Here is a 17,437-nt window from a genome sequence, read left to right as displayed (position 1 = left end):
AGGGGTTGTTAGTCAGAAAACTCCATTCCTCAAAGGGCCTGGTTAAAATTATTTTATTTAAAATACAATTTCCCTAGTTAATGTGGCAAAATTTTATTTTGTCACTGAGAGATCTTTTGACTAGCTTCAGAAAATTGTATGACGCCTCAAGCTAACAAAAAAGTCTTAATGTATTTTTTAAGCTTAATATTAAAGTTTTTAATACTTTTTCAAACTACTTTGAAGTGAAACAAAAAAACACACAAATTCTTTGAAAAATATTCATGTCACATTATTGACAACATCCTTTTCCAAGTCTAGTTTCCCATTGGATTACTGCTAGAATTAGAAATAACTTTCTTACAGATATCAAAATGTGCTATGATACTGCATCAGGGCAACATTGTAAGTAAGGTTTAGAATTAAACCATGTATAACTAACATGAGGAAGAAGGAGAGAAAGGTAGCAAAACACAATGTGCATGGGTTAGATGCCTACGAAGAGCAGGTAATGTGCTTGGCGCATCAGATGACCTATCTTTTCTAACCCTCAAGCTGATCTTTTGAGGTTATTACTGTCTCTACTTTATAGGTGAAGAAATTAAGGCTCAGAGGGGTTACTTAAGTAATATGGCCAAAGTCATACAGCTAATGCATTACAGAAACCAAATTTAACTTTATTTGTAATGAACTGTGCTTTGCCATTTACCTGACATTGACCTCTGAACTTTCTGCATGCAGAAAACAACTGTTTTTATTTTTTGAAAAACATTCTTCAGAATAATATAACTTAAGTATAAAAACTAGTAATACTGTCCTATTATTTGTATTTTATATATTAACAACAATCATTAGGGTGTTGGTTTGTGATTTTTCAATAATTGAAAGCCAGTTTTCCTTCTACCTTTACACACACATTACTTTTCAGAGTTCTAGAATATTTAAAAACCTGTATCATCACATATTATGGATCCTTGCTCCTATTCAAAGAATCTGCAGGTAATTGAGCATCCTTTAATGGAACCTCCCTTCCAATAATAGTGCGAACACAGACGTCTGTTATTTGAGCATACCTCTTTCATTGTCAAAATTTAATCTCAAGGGAAATCAGAAAAAATATTCATATTTAGGTTCCAAGACCGCTAATGCAATGAAAACACTCCACTGCTTTTTGTACCTACAATTATACTAATAATAAATATTGAGCTATTATGTGCTTGGTGCTGGATTAAATGAAGGATATATGAAGAATGGAAGAGAATTGTTGCCTTTATAGGAATTAGAATTTAGCTGACAAATCAAGATTTACATATGATTTTTAATATAATAAGGGATAAAAATATAGTCTAGATGTCACAAATAAGCAACAGTTCAAAAAGAGTCAAAAGTTGTACATAAAAAAATAACACTGGTAGACACAAAGGAGGTATGAATTAGTTAGACAGTAAAGATGGATTGTACTCAAATAGAGGGAAAAAAGGAATCACAATAAAAAATGTATCGAGACAGAAAGACAGACAATATGCTTAGAGAAAAACAAAGTATGATGTAGCGTGTAATATGTATATAAAGCACAGTGAGCAAGAATGTTAGGTTGAGGGGGTAGGGTTAGGGTGACATAAAGACTTTTCTTTTTCATACCATATACATTACTCTAACTCACTTCACCTCTGCATTTAAGGATTGTTTCATTTTATTAAATATATTGATAAAGTTCATTACATATGAAAATGTGAAAAATAATGACGAGACTTTCAATACTAGATAGCTCAGAAAAGGCACTAGAACTTAAAGGGTTAATAACTCTAAAAACCAACTTCATAGTTAAAATAAACAAAGACAGAAAAGCCTTAACCACTGGTGGTAGGCAGCTTTAAAAGACGGCTTCCAGTCATTCTCACTTCCTCATATGTAAAAGAGATTATGAACTGATTTTTATTATAAACAATTATTAGGCAATGAGAATTATTTTTCTATTTATCACTGCTGTACTAAATCAAATTAGAAGTTGGAAAGTACCACTGACCACAAGAATTAACTTAAGCTATAAAGCACTAGGATATTTAAACAATATTAAACAGCAATAATAAGAGCTGCGAACTTGCCTCAAATCCATCATGTGCATTCCCTCAACCTACATGATTCTGAACGGTTAAAGCACCTCTTACAGCTGATCACCATGTTGTCCCCATAGGCATCAAGCAAAGCAAGGACCTAAGTTACCTCACCCTTCCACAAACATCTGCTTTCATAACACTGATTTACTATAGTAAAGAGGGTACTGATCCAGTTGAGAGATTTTTCCATTAGCCACAGATTCCTAAGACAGGGCTAACCACAGAGTCTAATTATTCATTTTTTTCCCAGTTAATGTCAACAAGTGCTATAAACAAAGTTTCCCTGCCCTATAACCCCAAATCATATCTACAACCCCAAATCATAACAGCTTTAAGTTTAAACTCCTATAATTTTTCTAGCCTCTTTAAAGACAAAGGATATTCTAGCAACATTACTTGTTAACATACTCATGATCACAGCAAATTTAAGTCATACTTGGCCCCTCTGCACAAAAAAAAACAACAAATCCTTCATCCTATATTTGCATAGAGCTGTAATCTGTGACTCTTTCTTTTTTGATTCTCTGGTTTTCCAATATTCAAATTTTAAAGTGTATCACGAATGGACCCAAACACAACTAAATACAGCTTTTTTAAAGTCTCTACATGATCTACTGCTTCCAATACAATCAATTTATAAAATTTAGATTTCTAGCTTGCCCTTTCGAAATAGGCAATCAAGTCTGTTCCATTCTAAGTTGAAATTGACAGCAGTAAGTTAAATTTCTATCCATGAAAGGGTCTGGTAATAGCGAGTAAGAGGGTAAATTGGGGAAGAAAAAGAAACCATGATGGCAAAGTATTTCTCAGATGATAGGTCATGAAAATGATTCTTTATATCTCTAAATTACATTTAAACTAGATGAAAATGTGACCTATCGTTATGCTGAAACAAATACTTGAGAGGCTTTAGCATACAACTTTGTCTAATCATCTTCCTGAAAGACAATAAAGACAGGACAGAAATCAAAAGGTCAAACTCACATATTTCCTTAATTAGAGTATCAGATGAAAACTCTCAAATTTATAGGTAAAATGTGCATCTGAAATATAATCATCTCAGGAACAGGCCAGGATATAAAAAAAGAAGCAAGTTCAAGGGTATTGAGCACTGCAAGAGACTGCTAAAATCATTCAAGCATCAACTAAAAGCTCAAATTTTATCAGGGTGTGTATAAATCAACTTTATTAGGTATTGCAATCTAATACATCCTTATGACAGTGACATCTGGCTGAGAAACACAAATAAGTGTTTAACGACTATTTATGAGTATCAGGTTTCTGGAAGAAAATTATTTTAACAGGATAGATTTTGTGTGTGTTAGTCAAATTTCACTAAAATGGCTACTAAAATAAACTGTCAGTTTTACCGGACCCCTAAAACAAATTTCTTCATTTGTTGATAATACGTAGTTTGGTTTATTCCTTAATAAATGAGGTGACCAGTGCAGTGATGGTCATAGAAAAAAAAAAAAGTTTACTACTGGTTTAAAAGTAAATAAAATATTTCAATGAAAAAGATACAATGCAATGCAGTGCCATATAAAACACTGAGGGACAAAATCAAACACAATTACATACTATGGTGACGTACCATAAATTCTGTAAAAGTAATACATGCTTGTCTAAAATTCCTATAATATAATGTTTAAGCAAAGGCATACATACACAAAATCTCCTTTAAGGTCTATACTCCATGCCTCTGTTTAAAGTCCTTCACTGGCTTCCCACTGCTTTAGACTAAGAATCACTCTCCTCCTAGATTGGCTCGCAAGGCCCCCATACCTTAGTTCCTGCCTGCTTCCTTTCACGCTGCTCCTTTCCCATTACAGACTACAGACCAACCACCCCGGCCTCTCTCTTGGTTCAACATGCCAAGTCTTTTCCACTCCAGACTTTGCACTTGGTATATCACGTGCCTGAAACATTATTCCCTTAGCTTTTCCAACAGGTGGTTCTTTCTCATTTTCCAAGTACCACCTCAAATGTCATTTCCTTAGACTACATTCTTAACAGCCTTCACCAGTTATTCACTTTTCTCTCCCTTTCTCCCCCTTCCTCTCTCCTTTCCACAATGTTTATTTCCTCCTGTGTACTTATCAAAATCTAAAATAGTCTTTATTTAATAGTTTGCCAGGCCGGGCGCAGTGGCTCACACCTGTAATCCCAGCACTTTGGGAAGCTGAGGTGGGCAGATCGCCTGAGGTCAGGAGTTCGAGACAGCCTGGCCAACATGGTGAAATGTCATCTCTACTAAAAACACAAAAATTAGCTGGGTGTGGTGGTGCATGCCTGTAATCCCAGCTACTGGCTGTGGCATGAGAATCACTTGAACCCGGGGGGTGGAGGTTGCGGTGAGCTGAGATCGCGCCATTGCACTCCAGCCTGGGCAAAAAGAGTGAAACTCTGTCTCAAAAAACAAACAAACAAACAAAAAACATTTTGCCTCAGCATTGTCTGTGTCATTATTGCCCACCTGCTACCTGTGACTGCTCATAGCTGGAGCTCTATAAACACTTGCTGAATGAATGAAAGTCATACTCTTCCACGTCATACTCTCCCACTATATAAAGTTGTACAAATACAAGTATATCACTGTTTTTTGGGTAAAATATCTCAGAACAGAATTTACTGTAGTTTTACATTTACATTATGTCCCATCCACTCCCCTCTAAAGCAGACTAGTAGTCTCAGTTCTCAGATGTTATATTTTATAGGAATGCCATTTCTATTATTTATCAACTTACATTTGGATGTTTACTATTGTTATTTCAGGGAGAATAACTAATTTGACAGGGTAACTCCATTTAGTGACCTCCCAATTGAACAAGTCAGTAATTCCCTTATATCTGACTCTAATTACATGTAAGGGTAATAATGTAAATTTCTTTCCCTCAGGCATAAAGTGCCCAAATATTACAAGACGCTGTGTTGATATGTGCTACACAAAGCACAAGTTTTCCAGGAAGGTACATAATTGTTTTTGACATTTTGGTAATTACGTATTCATAAGTGATGTTAGTATTTTACTTATATTTGTAGTATCAAATTAGTAAGTTCTCCTCTTAAACATATTTCATCTAAAAATTTACTTAGTATGCAGGTATTGTAAAAATCGTGAAGGCATGAAAGAGATGACTAAGGTTTGGAAGACACTGGATTAGATTACCTTGGAAACCTTTGTCTTTCTCTTCATTGTTCACTTAATCTACTATGTCAGGCTCTCAGGGTACAGAATGACCAAAAACCTCACCTACCCTCAGACCCCTTGGTCAGGAGAGCTAATATTTTTTATTTTATTAAAAAAAAAAAAAATGGCCGGGTGCAGTGGCTCACGCCTGTAATCTCAGCGCTTTGGGAGGCCGAGGTGGGTGAATCACCTGAGGTCAGGAGTTTGAGACCAGCCTGACCAACATGGTGAAACCCTGTCTCTACTAAATATACAAAAATTAGCTAGGGGTGGTGGTGTACGCCTGTAATCCTAGCTCCTCAGGAGAATGAGGGAAGAGAATTGCTTGAACCCGAGAGGCGGAGGTTATAGTGAGCTGAGATTGCGCCGTTGGACTCCAGCCTGGGCGCAAGCCAAAACTCCATCTCAAAAAAAAAAAAAATGATTTTTTTAGGGAATATGTTAACTGGAGGCCCAATATTTTCATTACTTTGAATAGTAAAATTTACTTCACTGTTTAATAAATCTGTTTTTTCATTAAAGGGGGGCTCTTTTAAAACAAACAAATTAAAACTAGGAAGGAAAAAGTATTATAAAGTTGAAGATATTTTTAGTTAAAATGCTCAAAACATAAATATTACTTATTACTATAAGTTTTTATTGCAAAAAATATTCCCTTTACTGAATGCTCATCTGCAAATCCTGTTTTACAAGAACTTTCAAAATGAACTCATGGATCAGAAAAGGAAATCGATCCAAATTGAAGACAGTAACAAAATTATGAGAGCAATTTAGTAAGAGGGAAACCAAAAAGATTGGAGCAAAGAAAAGGATCATAAGATTGGGTGTTTTGTCTCTCAAAGTGATGCTATAAAGGAAACTAATTTCACCTGAATTATATATTACTTCTTGAAGTCATGCCTTGAAAAGAAGTAGCTATTGTATACTGCAGTCTGTCCTCGTCTGTCCATCAAAACCGAACCAATCTCAGCATACTCTAGTACCCTGGAGAAACTGCTTCCCAACGAAAATACATCTCCACCAACAATAGCAGCATTAAACTCTCTCACCAAGACTCCTAACTTGGGGGTCATGTTAGTGCTTTTTCTTCTCTATTAACATATTCAGGTGATTTTTGCTCAACAAATATTTACTGAAGAACAGCTATGTTAGGTTCTGAAGACACTAAAATAAAAATACACAGTTCCTGACATTTATACTAGGGAAGACAAACACAAAAGCAAAGGTAAATGTATAATTACAATGTTATTTGATCAATAATAACATCACTTCAGTAAGACTGATTTGGAGGCTGATATGTCTGAGGACAGGGTAGAGCACAAACTGCTAATTAGCTGCATAGTTTCTATTCTCCCCTTCTTTCTGATAGAACTTCACCTATCTGGGGTAATCATGTAGCTAGAGGGAGCCAATAAGATGGCAGTAAGTAAGATTTTCAGGAAGACTCCTTCAAAGAGCTGACTAAACTACAGAATGTACCCTTCTGAGTAATCCCCTACTGTAAGTCTTCTTCCTGTCCAGAATGGATGGTGGAACAGATTAGAAGCAGCCTGGGACAGTGATTGCGTTGGGGTGGCCATACAAACCCTGGTGTGCCTCCTCCAACAGGTATTTTATATGAGGGAAAAATAAATGCATTTGTAAATACCACTCTTACATGCCTTTCCTGTCATAAGCTGTCAAATATCTTCTCCTAGATATAAATGATATGAATATCAAGGTTATCAAGACTATGTTAATAAAGAGGCATGTGTAGGATTATGAAGGATAGGGAAAAGGTTACCAAGCAAACAGGAAAAAGAAACTCATCCCAGTCAGGAAGAGTCATGCAGACACAGTATATTCACCACGGTCGGGCACATGGATGGTGGTGAGGGACAGAGGACAACAAAGAGATGCAGTTAGAGATCTGGCAGAAACCAAATCAAGAACTTTCTACATGGCATGATCAAACAAGTCAGTAGCAAAATGCTTAAGAATTTCAGGCTGGGTGCAGTGGCCCACACCTGTGATCCCAGCACTGTGGGAGGCCAAAGCCTCCCACTTGAGCCCAGGAGTTCAAGACCAACCCTGAGGGCAACATAGGAAGCCCTCATCTCTACAAAAAATACAAAAATTAGCCAGGCATAGCGGCAAGTGTCTGTAGTACGAGCACCTGGGAGGCTTGAGCCTGGGAGGCGGAGGTTGCAGTGACCTGAGATTGTGCCACTGCACTCCAGCCTGGCTAACAGAGCAAGGCTCTGCCTTGAAAAAAAAAACAAAAAAAGAAAAAAAAATTAACAAGGAGACAGCACGCTTAAATGTGTATTTTAGGAAAACAGTGATAAATCAAAGGCAGAAAAACCATTTAGAAAAGCTATTATAGTTGGGTGAGAGACGAAGAGTACTTGAGGGGACAGACACTAGAAAATGACATAAGATAATTTTCTAGGGTGAAAGACAATGTTCCATATCTTGATTGGGGTACTGGTCTGTCAAAATGTCAATTGTACACTTAGGACATGTACATATATTATCTATAATTACATTTCTTTTTTAAGTACTTGAACTACAGCAATGGTGAAGAAAGGACAATTAGAGGTATTTATAAAGTAAAATGAACAACACATGGTGATTAACTAAATGTGAGGAAGTTAGTGACAAGGAGTATAGGGTGACTTTCAGTGCCCTAATCTGAATGACTACAAGGTCAGTGCCCCATCTGAGATTTAGAAACAAAAAGTTGGTGGTGGGACAGGAAAGGGTAGTTAGAGAAGAAAAAGGAGATGCTTTGAGTTTTAAATTTCAAAACACTGAGTTCTAGGGTCTGGGAATATTCAGATAAGATTAAAAGACTCAAAAGAAACAGCTTGGGCTTGGATTAATTAAGGAATAATTAATGTATAATTGTTAACACTAACAGAACACATGGAATGGTAATAGAGGAGTGTTTCTCAACTTGGGTGGTGTGCAAAGGTTGGGGATAAAACTGGCATTTGAAAGAACAGGTCTTTAGTGTGTGGAATTTGGTCTTCCTGGCCCTCTTGGCAGGTAGAAGAGGGGAAGAGAATCACCTTCATGTAAGAACCACTTGAAGAGTAAGAAACCACGTAGGTCAAGGATAGAACCCTGAGGAACACCATCATTATAGGCTGAATCCAAGAAGGAGACTAAGGAAGGACACAAAGGTGGGAGCATCCAGAGCAGGCAGTCACATGGTAATACATGATCAAGAATGGCAAGACAAAGTGAATAGCAATAAGCATTAAATTTACCAATACTGTCAGCTAAAAAGAATTGAAGCTGTCTGATGAATTTAGCAATAAAGAATTTACGAAATGAAATTAGAGGGTTGGTAAATAGAACCCCAATTGCCATAAATTTTGGAATAAATCAAAGGTAAGGGAGTGTCCAAGAGTCTGAATGCGAAACTACAGACTACACTGGCTAAAGCAGAGTCATGGTCACGACAGGATTTATATTAGATTGTCTGGGTTCTTTTTAAATATGAGGAAGACCTGAGCATGTTAAAATGCTGTGGTATAGAAGCCAATAGAAAGAAAAGAGGCTAAAGATTAAAAAGAGAAGGCATAAGTGATGAAGCAAAAATGCTGCAAGTAAAAACATGCCCTAAGGCAGCAGCAATGTGGAAGGTACCTATAAGAAAAGAGATCAAGAGTTCAACCAGTCTCTTGACTGAACAGGAAAGGGCTGATAAAATAGGAAGAAATGAAATGTAGATGCAAGAAGTATCAGAGGTAGGGCAGTTCCAAGTGATGATCAGGTTCAGTCTGTGGCAACTGAAGTGGATTAGTATTTACAAAAGCCAAAGAAGTAGATGGCTAGGTAGTATAAGATGATTTCAACAGAGAACTGTGAACCAGATGCCAGTTTTTCAATCTGAGACTCACCTAGAAGCCATTAAATTATAGTGATAAAAGGTAGAGGGCAACTGAGATGATTATCCCTAAGTCTGAAAGAGAAGGGATTTTTTATATTTAGGATATAATGCTCACCTGAAATAGGATTAAAGTATTTAAAAAGAAAGGCAGGGAGGGAGAAAGGGAAAAAGAAAAAATAAATAAAAAGGAAGAGGGTCGAGCAAAGGTGGGTGCAGAAAAGAGGGGTGGGGGAAGAAGAAGAAGACAAAAAGAAGCCTCAGAGATACTAGGGGACTGAGAGGCAGCAGCTTCAGCTTGGCAGAGTTGAAAGGGAAGCAGTGGCTTCAGGAAACTAGAAAATTCCAGTTCAGGAAATGAGTTGGACTGAGTTCTCAAAGAAGGAGCAAATCCTACTATCTGCCAAACTAATAGCATTATATGTATTTTAATGCAAAGCCTCCAGTAAGGTATAAATTAATATTGCTTTTTTACAGCAGGAAACTAAGGTTCAAGATTAAGTAACTTTTCCAAAGTCATGGTGTCAGTCAAATGGCTGAGCTAGGGTTTGATCTCACGTCTGCATGGATCCATTATGGACACGTGCTTTCGGTTACATTTCTTATGTTTTATTAAATTTACTACCTCGCCTTTGTAATTTCACTCTCTAGCCTTGGTAATCTATCCCTTCTCAATTAATTTCTGAGTTTGTACTTTCCTTCTGTTTATGTCATTATCTCTGAGTGAAATGCTTTCCCCTCAATACCTAATTCAGCACCCCGACTTTCTAAACAAACTCTGTTCAAAACTCTTCCTATATCCTCTAAGAAATCAATAAGTAACTCTGCATGACTTACTTCAATGTTTTTTAGCAGACACCCCTTAATATTCAACTGTGTTAATGTTTATTACATGTTTCTGTATAGGTTCTCCATTTTAGTTTGCAGGTATGTCTGCCCCACTACAGTAGTTTACAGACACCTTGAGGACAAAAGCCATTTCTAGTATTTACTTTTTTTTTGAGATGGAGTCTTGCTCTGTCGCCCAGGCTGGAGTGCAGTGGCACAATCTCGGCTCACTGCAAGCTCCGCCTCCTGGGTTCACGCCATTCTCCTGCCTCAGCCTCCCGAGTAGCTGGGACTACAGGCGCCCGCCACCACGCCCAGCTAATTTTTTTGTATTTTTAGTAGAGACAGGGTTTCACCATGTTTGCCAGGATGGTCACCATCTCCTGACCTCGTGATCCGCCCACCTAGGCCTCCCAAAGTGCTGGGATTACAGGTGTGAGCCACCGCACCCAGCCTAGTATTATTTGCTTCTTATTCCTCCATTATACCCAGGTACAACTCCCTTTTTTCAGGCACAGAGTGGATGAACAGTGTGGTTTATAAGTAAGAGATGAATACACACACACACATATTTAAAAAGCATATATTTATATTTTTTCTAAATACACAAAATATCTTTAGTAAAGGTCTAACAAGCAGTAAAACAACAAAAGAATAAACAAAACAAAGAATAGAACCAAAGAGCTATATGAATTAAAAGGCAGGCAGTCTCTAAATAAGGACTGATACATACAGTCATTAAATATGAGGAAGAATGTTACTAAACAAATCAGTCTAGATTCAAATGTTAATGACTTTTTCTAAGTTTATAGACATAATTAAAGACTGAAACAATTAAGAACTTTTTTTGTTTTTATTCTACAGTAAATCAAGCTACAGCCTATTCTACCTATCTTTAAGCAGTGTCTTTTATGAAATTTTTTTCAGAATAACTGTATGAACAAAAGAGCCCAGGTTATTAGTGCCATTAAAATGTGTGTACTGCATAAAAACAAATAAACATTTTCCATGGCTCTACATGACACATGTTTTCAAGGTTGGTACAAGCATTTACAATTCACACCATATGTGGTGTTCACCTTTTATCTTGTGTCTTGCTCACCAGTGACATTTTATTTACCCGTACTTGTTCAGTAATAAATCTGTACCCAGGAAAGACAACATACGTATGAAATCTATACACTGAAGTTAGCCAAAAGTGAGCTTGTTTTCTGCTTTAATTTACTTTAATGCAAAAACAGAAATGACTATTTCTTAAAGTATGTATTTTAGGAGAAGATGTTTCAAATGAAAAAGAACACCATAATTGCATCAATATGAGAAATAGTGAATATTCTATCTATCTTCTTGGTGTTTTCAATCTTTTAGAAGTGCTGCTGCAAAAAAAGAATCTTGTTTAAAGTTTGTCATCTTGTATTGCGTAAACAACTGACACAGCTGTTACATACTATCTATTAACATCACTCACATAAACACTGATTCAAATGATTCTTCTTCATTTCAACCAGACTACCAACAACTCTCGTCAAGGCAGTCTTCTCAGGTGTATTTTACCACAGAAACAATCTCAAAATGATGTGTGAGGTAAGTAAACACACTACCTTAAGAAGACAAGGATTAGGAAAATAAAGTTAAACATTAATTCTTGTTTAAAAAATATCTAACATCAGAAACCACCTTACCGCAGTGTAGACTTGCTAAAATGTACAGTTCTTACCACATTCACTAACACTGTGGACTCTGACTTTTCCACAAAGAAACCATAAAATAATGGACACTGAAATGTCAAATTGGATGTGATCAAGAAAGCAATACTTGAGTTTTAGTTGCTTCTTCCTACTACACTTAAGCCAATACAATTTAAGACATAATCTATTATCCAAGTACTTATGACACAGTATGCACATTACTTTTACTTACCAAGTCATATATCTGGTTTGCCAACTGAACCTTCTCATCTGCATCTTCCAAAGCTTTATAGTAGTCCTGAATGAAAACATTTTCATTTCAAAAATAAATTAATTCTTTAAAAATATTCATATGCAGGACATACAACTGCATTTTCATTATCATACCTTGTTATCACAGTCATCCTACCTTAGTAATAAAAAACCTGTTAGAGGCCAGGAATGGTGGCTCACGCCTGTAATCCCAACACTTTGGGAGGCCAAGGAGGACGGATGACTTGAGGTCAGGAGTTCAAGACCAGCCTGGCCAACATGGCAAAACCCCATCACTACTAAAAATACAAAAATTAGCCGGGCATGGTGGTGGGCGCCTGTAATCCCAGCTACTCGGGAGGCTGAGGCACAAGAATTGCTTGAACCCAGGAGCCAGAGGTTGCAGTGAGCTAAGATTGGGCCACTGCACTCTGGCCTGGACAACAGAGCGAGACTCTGTCTCAAAAAAACGAAAAACAAAACAAAACAAAAACCTGTTAGAAATAGGGTGGGATGGAAAAGGGTTAGAAATTATGCACAATGGCCAAGAGTAAAAGGGAGATGTTCAGAATTTCTAGAAAGGATATAATTAAAAGCAAATGCCATCGTAAGTCTAGAAAAAGTTATATGAGTTAACGAACAGTATTTAAAATAAAAAGTTAACTAAAATTTATCTAACTTGTAGAGTACATTTGCATTCCATTAAAAAAAATTTGTTAAAGTTCAGCTATTGAAAGGATTCTGATCTGCATTTCCCTATTTTCCAGTTGTTCTATAACTCCCACTTTAAAATAGGTATATATTCATACAACTCAATCTATATTTTAGATTTTGCCTCAACTTATTAAATTATTTTTTTTAAAAAAGAGGGGGAAAGAAGATGATACTATGAATTTCCATGGGGTACTAGACTTCTCAGGGTATACTCAAGGTGCACTCCACCAAAAATTTATTAGGTTAAAGAGATGATTAGTGACTTTGGGATGTGGCTATATCATGTCTATACTCACAAATACATGTCCCTCCAGGTTTCTTCCAAGCTAGGACCACTTCTGTTATAGAGTATCATTTTTTTTTCCCCTAACAGAAATAATCTTCCCTCCATGTGGTAGAATAAATAACAACATTACTACTCAATTTGTAGTTTCCAAATTTCTTTCTTAATTGATCCCCTTTTTTGGGGTTTTTTTTTTTTTTTGAGACAGAGTCTTACTCTGTCACACTGTTGCCCAGGCTGTAGCGCAGTGGCACGATCTAGGCTCACTGCAACCTCCACCTCCCGGGTTCAAGTGATTCTCCTGCCTCCATTTCTCAAGTAGCTGGGATCACAGGCGCCCACTACCACGTCTGGCTAAGTTTTGTATTTTTAGTAGAGACAGGGTTTCACCAGGTTGGCTAAGCTGGTCTCGAACTCCTGACCTCAGGTTATCCACCCGCCTCAGCTTCCCAAAGTGCTAGGATTATGGGTGTGAGGCACCAGGTCCGGCCTCTTAGTTGATCCTTGAACAATTCTATGAACACTGGGTTTCGGAAGGCATTATTAGTCAGAAATATCAAGATTTAATGTCACACAGCTAAATAGCAGAGTCATGACCAAACTCAAGTCTTTTCAGTTGTTCTTCAAATGTATCCATCCCGGAATGAACTGGATCATATTTGTAAAGCAAACTTTGAGATGTGAGTGTATACTCACTCAGTTCTGGAAGAGAGCTATAACCACTATAAAACTAACAAAACCTCAAAGAATTCTATGTTTCCAGACCAATTCACGTGCAAATTTGGAGTTTTTAACTAAAAGGCTTTCTTAAGTTCCTTCTAACTTTTAAGATTTTGTTCTTCTGTGGGTCCACTAATTCAAGTACCTAGCAATATATAAAATATTCTTCAAGGTCTGCTGATGTTTATTTACGCTAGTTTGTGGACAAAACTGGAATACAGTACTCCATCTCTGGAAATGACTCAACATTAATCATACACAACTAGAATAAAACAAATAGAAAAAAAATGTAACTTTTAAATGGTCTGTCACTTTCTAATAGTCACTAATTATTGAAACAATATTTTTAATTACCAAAATGCTTTAATGACTAAAAATCGCTATCTGAAGCTCTAAACCACACTAAATTATTTACATTCTAAAGAGTCATTGATAATATTCCCTTATTTTGATATCCAGATCACTATTTAATTTTGAAATATCTTTTTCAGAGGGTCCCAATATTTCTTGATAAATTATCCAAAGTGTCGCACATACTTTTTTGATGGATGCCATTTGTTCTTCTCTCCATTCAGGTTTATTTTTCTTTGCGTTCATAAAGAATTCACTGACTCTTTGTTCTAGTTGATCCATTGCATCTATGACATAATAAAAAAATCATATTAAATGACCAAATTCATATACTAAATATACATGGTTTGATTTAGGGAGGGAAAAAAATCTGACAATATATACTCTTTCACTTTGCCAGTAACTTAAATATGTTATGCTTTGATTATGTAAATATATAAAGCCTCAATTACCTTCCTTTAAAAAGTTACAATTTTCCTTATTGACAGATTATTTTTGTTTTTGTTATTTCAAAATTTTTTCCAATAGCCAAAGTAGAGTCAACAAAGTAGATCGGCTCTATCCTATAATTTTTGAGCAATACAGCCTTGGGGTCAAAAGCTATAGGTGTTAATCAGACAAATGTACCAAAACACAATGAAAACACCATTAGATAATCCTCACATTTCTTTCAACAAGAAAAAGTGATAAAAAGATTTGGTATAAGGCATTAAACATCTCATCATGTCATATCCCAACTGAAAGTAGTAGGTGCAATCATTTAAACATTAATTCTAGATAAATTTTCCCCAAATTAAGTGCTAAGACTAATCATCTCATTGGATGTCTGCTTAAAAAAAAGGAAAAATTAATAAAAAGGATTCTGTTGTTACGTAAGTTGAGAAAAATCTTTTCATAGCATACTTCTTTTGGAGATTTTCAGTCCACAATAGCCTTTTAAAGACTCTGTGAAGTACTATGGTTAATTTTCAGTATCTTCCTTTGTTTAAATAAGCATTTCTGAATTTATTTGGCACACTGTTCTGTTAATCCATAATATCTATTAACTTCAGAAAATTCGTTACTGTAAAGAAATGCACGTTTAAAAACCCTGTAATATGTATACTGTAAGCCCAAATTATGAGAATTTAAAATTTTAAACAAAATATAAAAATAAATTTAAAATAAGTTACCCTTTATTTAATGCCTACTTTGTATCAGATACTATAAATTCTAATCCATCTGTAATATTTTAAATCCTTAGATGATTCTCTTTTTACAGACAATGAAAGCCCCACACAAGTGGTAATACAGTCAGAGTCAATGAGTAAATTAGTAAAGCCCTAAAACAAACTCAGATCTATCTGACATCCATGTCTATGCTCAGTCCTGCAGAAAATACTTCAGCAAATCTTTAGCATTTCGACTACACTAAAATTAAAATGAATTTGTGAGATAGCTGGAGAACCACACACACAATTCATACTTCATACCACAATCCACTGAACAGAAGGTGGCTTCCATGCCACCACTTTTTATTATGTGCCACCTGAAACTTACTGGAAACATATACGCATAAACAAAGGGTATAGAAGTGGGTGTGTGGTCACGGGCAGAGAAGACAGGGGCAGTGAAAAGGACAGGTTCTTAGCTGCAGCAAGTGGTCCCTAAGCCACCTATTTATAGTCCTTGCTCTACGAAAGAGTAAAGTTAATTTGGGGAAAAAGTCACAGAGACTACCAAGCTATCACTGAAAGAAAAATAAATGTTCACTAACTGCTAAAATTTTTAGTACAGCACATATGAAACTTTACAGTGAAATCTAATTTCTGTCACTCATTTTAACCAAGAAAATGACGATTCTGTTACAATTTAAAATGTATCTTATAATGTGTAACTAAGTTTTCAAAATTTGACATTCGCCAGGGTCTCTAAAGAGCTATATATAACCTGTGCTTCTATGCTCTCCACTCTTGAAAAACTGAATAGGATGAACTTTAAAATAAGTATAAATGCTGAAATCTAAGTTCGATACGAAAAGGCTCAAGACAACATCTCAACATTTATTATGCTGACGTGCATTGAAACATAGATAACTATCTCAATGACGGTAGAGAAATATTTTTTGCACAATCCTACATTCTAGAAAGGAATACACCTGTCCCAATGCCGCCTCCTCTTGCAAAAGCCAGAAAAAAGTAGCATGGGAGGGAAAGAAAAGGCGAGATTCAGGGCTGCCAGTTCTTTTTGACAACTCCTTATGCACTAGCGGAGTGAGCCAGAGGACAGTGAAAGAGCATTAGGCGCTAGCAGTGATGAAAAGCAAGTCTGGCACTGAACGCGCGCAGCCAACATGAAGAGCAGACGCGCCGACTTACTCTGCACCTGCAGGTCCATCTCGCGCATTTCCGTGAAGCGGTCCCGCAGATCCATAGGAAGCTGCTCAATCACTGTCAAAGGGAGAGTCCGTCAGAGGGGCGGGGCCAACGGCGAAATACGCGCTTACGTCACTGCGCGCGTGCGTCAGGGGGGTCGAGGGGGCCGGCAGCCCACAACGAGGCTGCCAGTTACCGTGAGAGAGAAACATCCCCCGCCGCCCCCTCCCTCCCGCCATCTCGCTGCCCGTCCACTCGCGCTCTTGCCCTCCCGCAGGTCCCACCGGCGGCCGCCGCCAGCGCCGCGCACTCACTTTCCAGATAGTCTTCTAGGTACAACATCGCGGCCCTTAGAGCTGAGGGAACAAGGGGGTCCAGGGGTTTATTTGTGTCACTCGCTGTCGCCGGAGTTTTGTCCCTTCCAATATGGCGCCTCCGCTAGCAGCACCCGCTCGACTCCGGCAAAAAAAAAAAAAAGAGAAAAAAAAAAAAACCACTTTGGCGCCTGACGGCGCTTGCCTCACTGCCGCCCGGAACTGCTATTGGTTGGTTAAAGGAATGACGTAAGCCGGCCGGTGTTCGCCCCCGTGCCTTTGTGGGAAATGTAGTTTTCTTCCTGCTGAGCAAGGGTTGGCGCGCTGGCGGCTCCCCTCGTAGAAACTACCAATACCAGGCGCCATTGCAAACAGTGCGTAACAGAATCCGAAATGCGGTGCCTCTGTTTATTTGTTGATTTTTGCACAGAGAATGGCGGGAGTTGTGTGCGCCTGCATAACACAACTAGGAACAACTTTTCACCTGTTCTTTGCTGTGATTCCATGCCCCGGCGTTTGTGAGTCATGGGTTTCAAGAAGTGCCAGGCAAATAGCAAAGGTTCTAAACGCTAGGATAATCAGCAAAGTTCGGGGAATTTGGGTTACTTAAACCAGAACTCTCTGCTGGAATTTATCCTCATTATTCACTCCTAAAATATAAGAGAGACACCTGGTTGGCTTACGTGTAATTTTGAAATGGTTTATACTGAGACTGTGGAGTGAATATGCATTTCCCAGATTAAAAGATGCACAAATAGTGTCAATAGCCA

The 17,437-nt window shown here is 37.3% G+C and overlaps 1 protein-coding gene across 4 annotated transcripts in view; it reads right to left on the bottom strand.

Moving 5' to 3' along the window:
* ING3 (inhibitor of growth family member 3) overlaps positions 1 to 16,813 on the bottom strand; it is a 30,009-nt gene extending 13,196 nt beyond the window's left edge. For 2 of the 4 annotated variants that reach the window (XR_012432818.1, XM_005550612.5), the window contains exons 1-4: positions 16,668 to 16,813; positions 16,357 to 16,428; positions 14,186 to 14,286; positions 11,912 to 11,977 (exon numbers count right to left, since the gene is read on the bottom strand). Coding sequence is in view for 3 of the 4 variants with exons in the window: in XM_005550612.5 (XP_005550669.1) it covers positions 11,912 to 11,977; positions 14,186 to 14,286; positions 16,357 to 16,428; positions 16,668 to 16,695 (267 nt within the window). In the remaining variant the exon portion in view is untranslated. Of the gene's footprint in view, positions 1 to 10,558; positions 11,368 to 11,911; positions 11,978 to 14,185; positions 14,287 to 16,356; positions 16,429 to 16,667 lie in introns of those variants that run through there. The other 2 variants (XM_005550613.4, XM_005550614.4) reach the window with 2 other exon arrangements.
* Positions 16,814 to 17,437: the final 624 nt, after the last annotated feature.

The sequence above is a fragment of the Macaca fascicularis genome, chromosome 3 (genome assembly GCF_037993035.2).
Source record: "Macaca fascicularis isolate 582-1 chromosome 3, T2T-MFA8v1.1".
NCBI lineage: Eukaryota > Metazoa > Chordata > Mammalia > Primates > Cercopithecidae > Macaca > Macaca fascicularis.
Note: the sequence above shows the minus strand (reverse complement) of the source record. Positions and strands in the feature narration are given on the sequence as shown.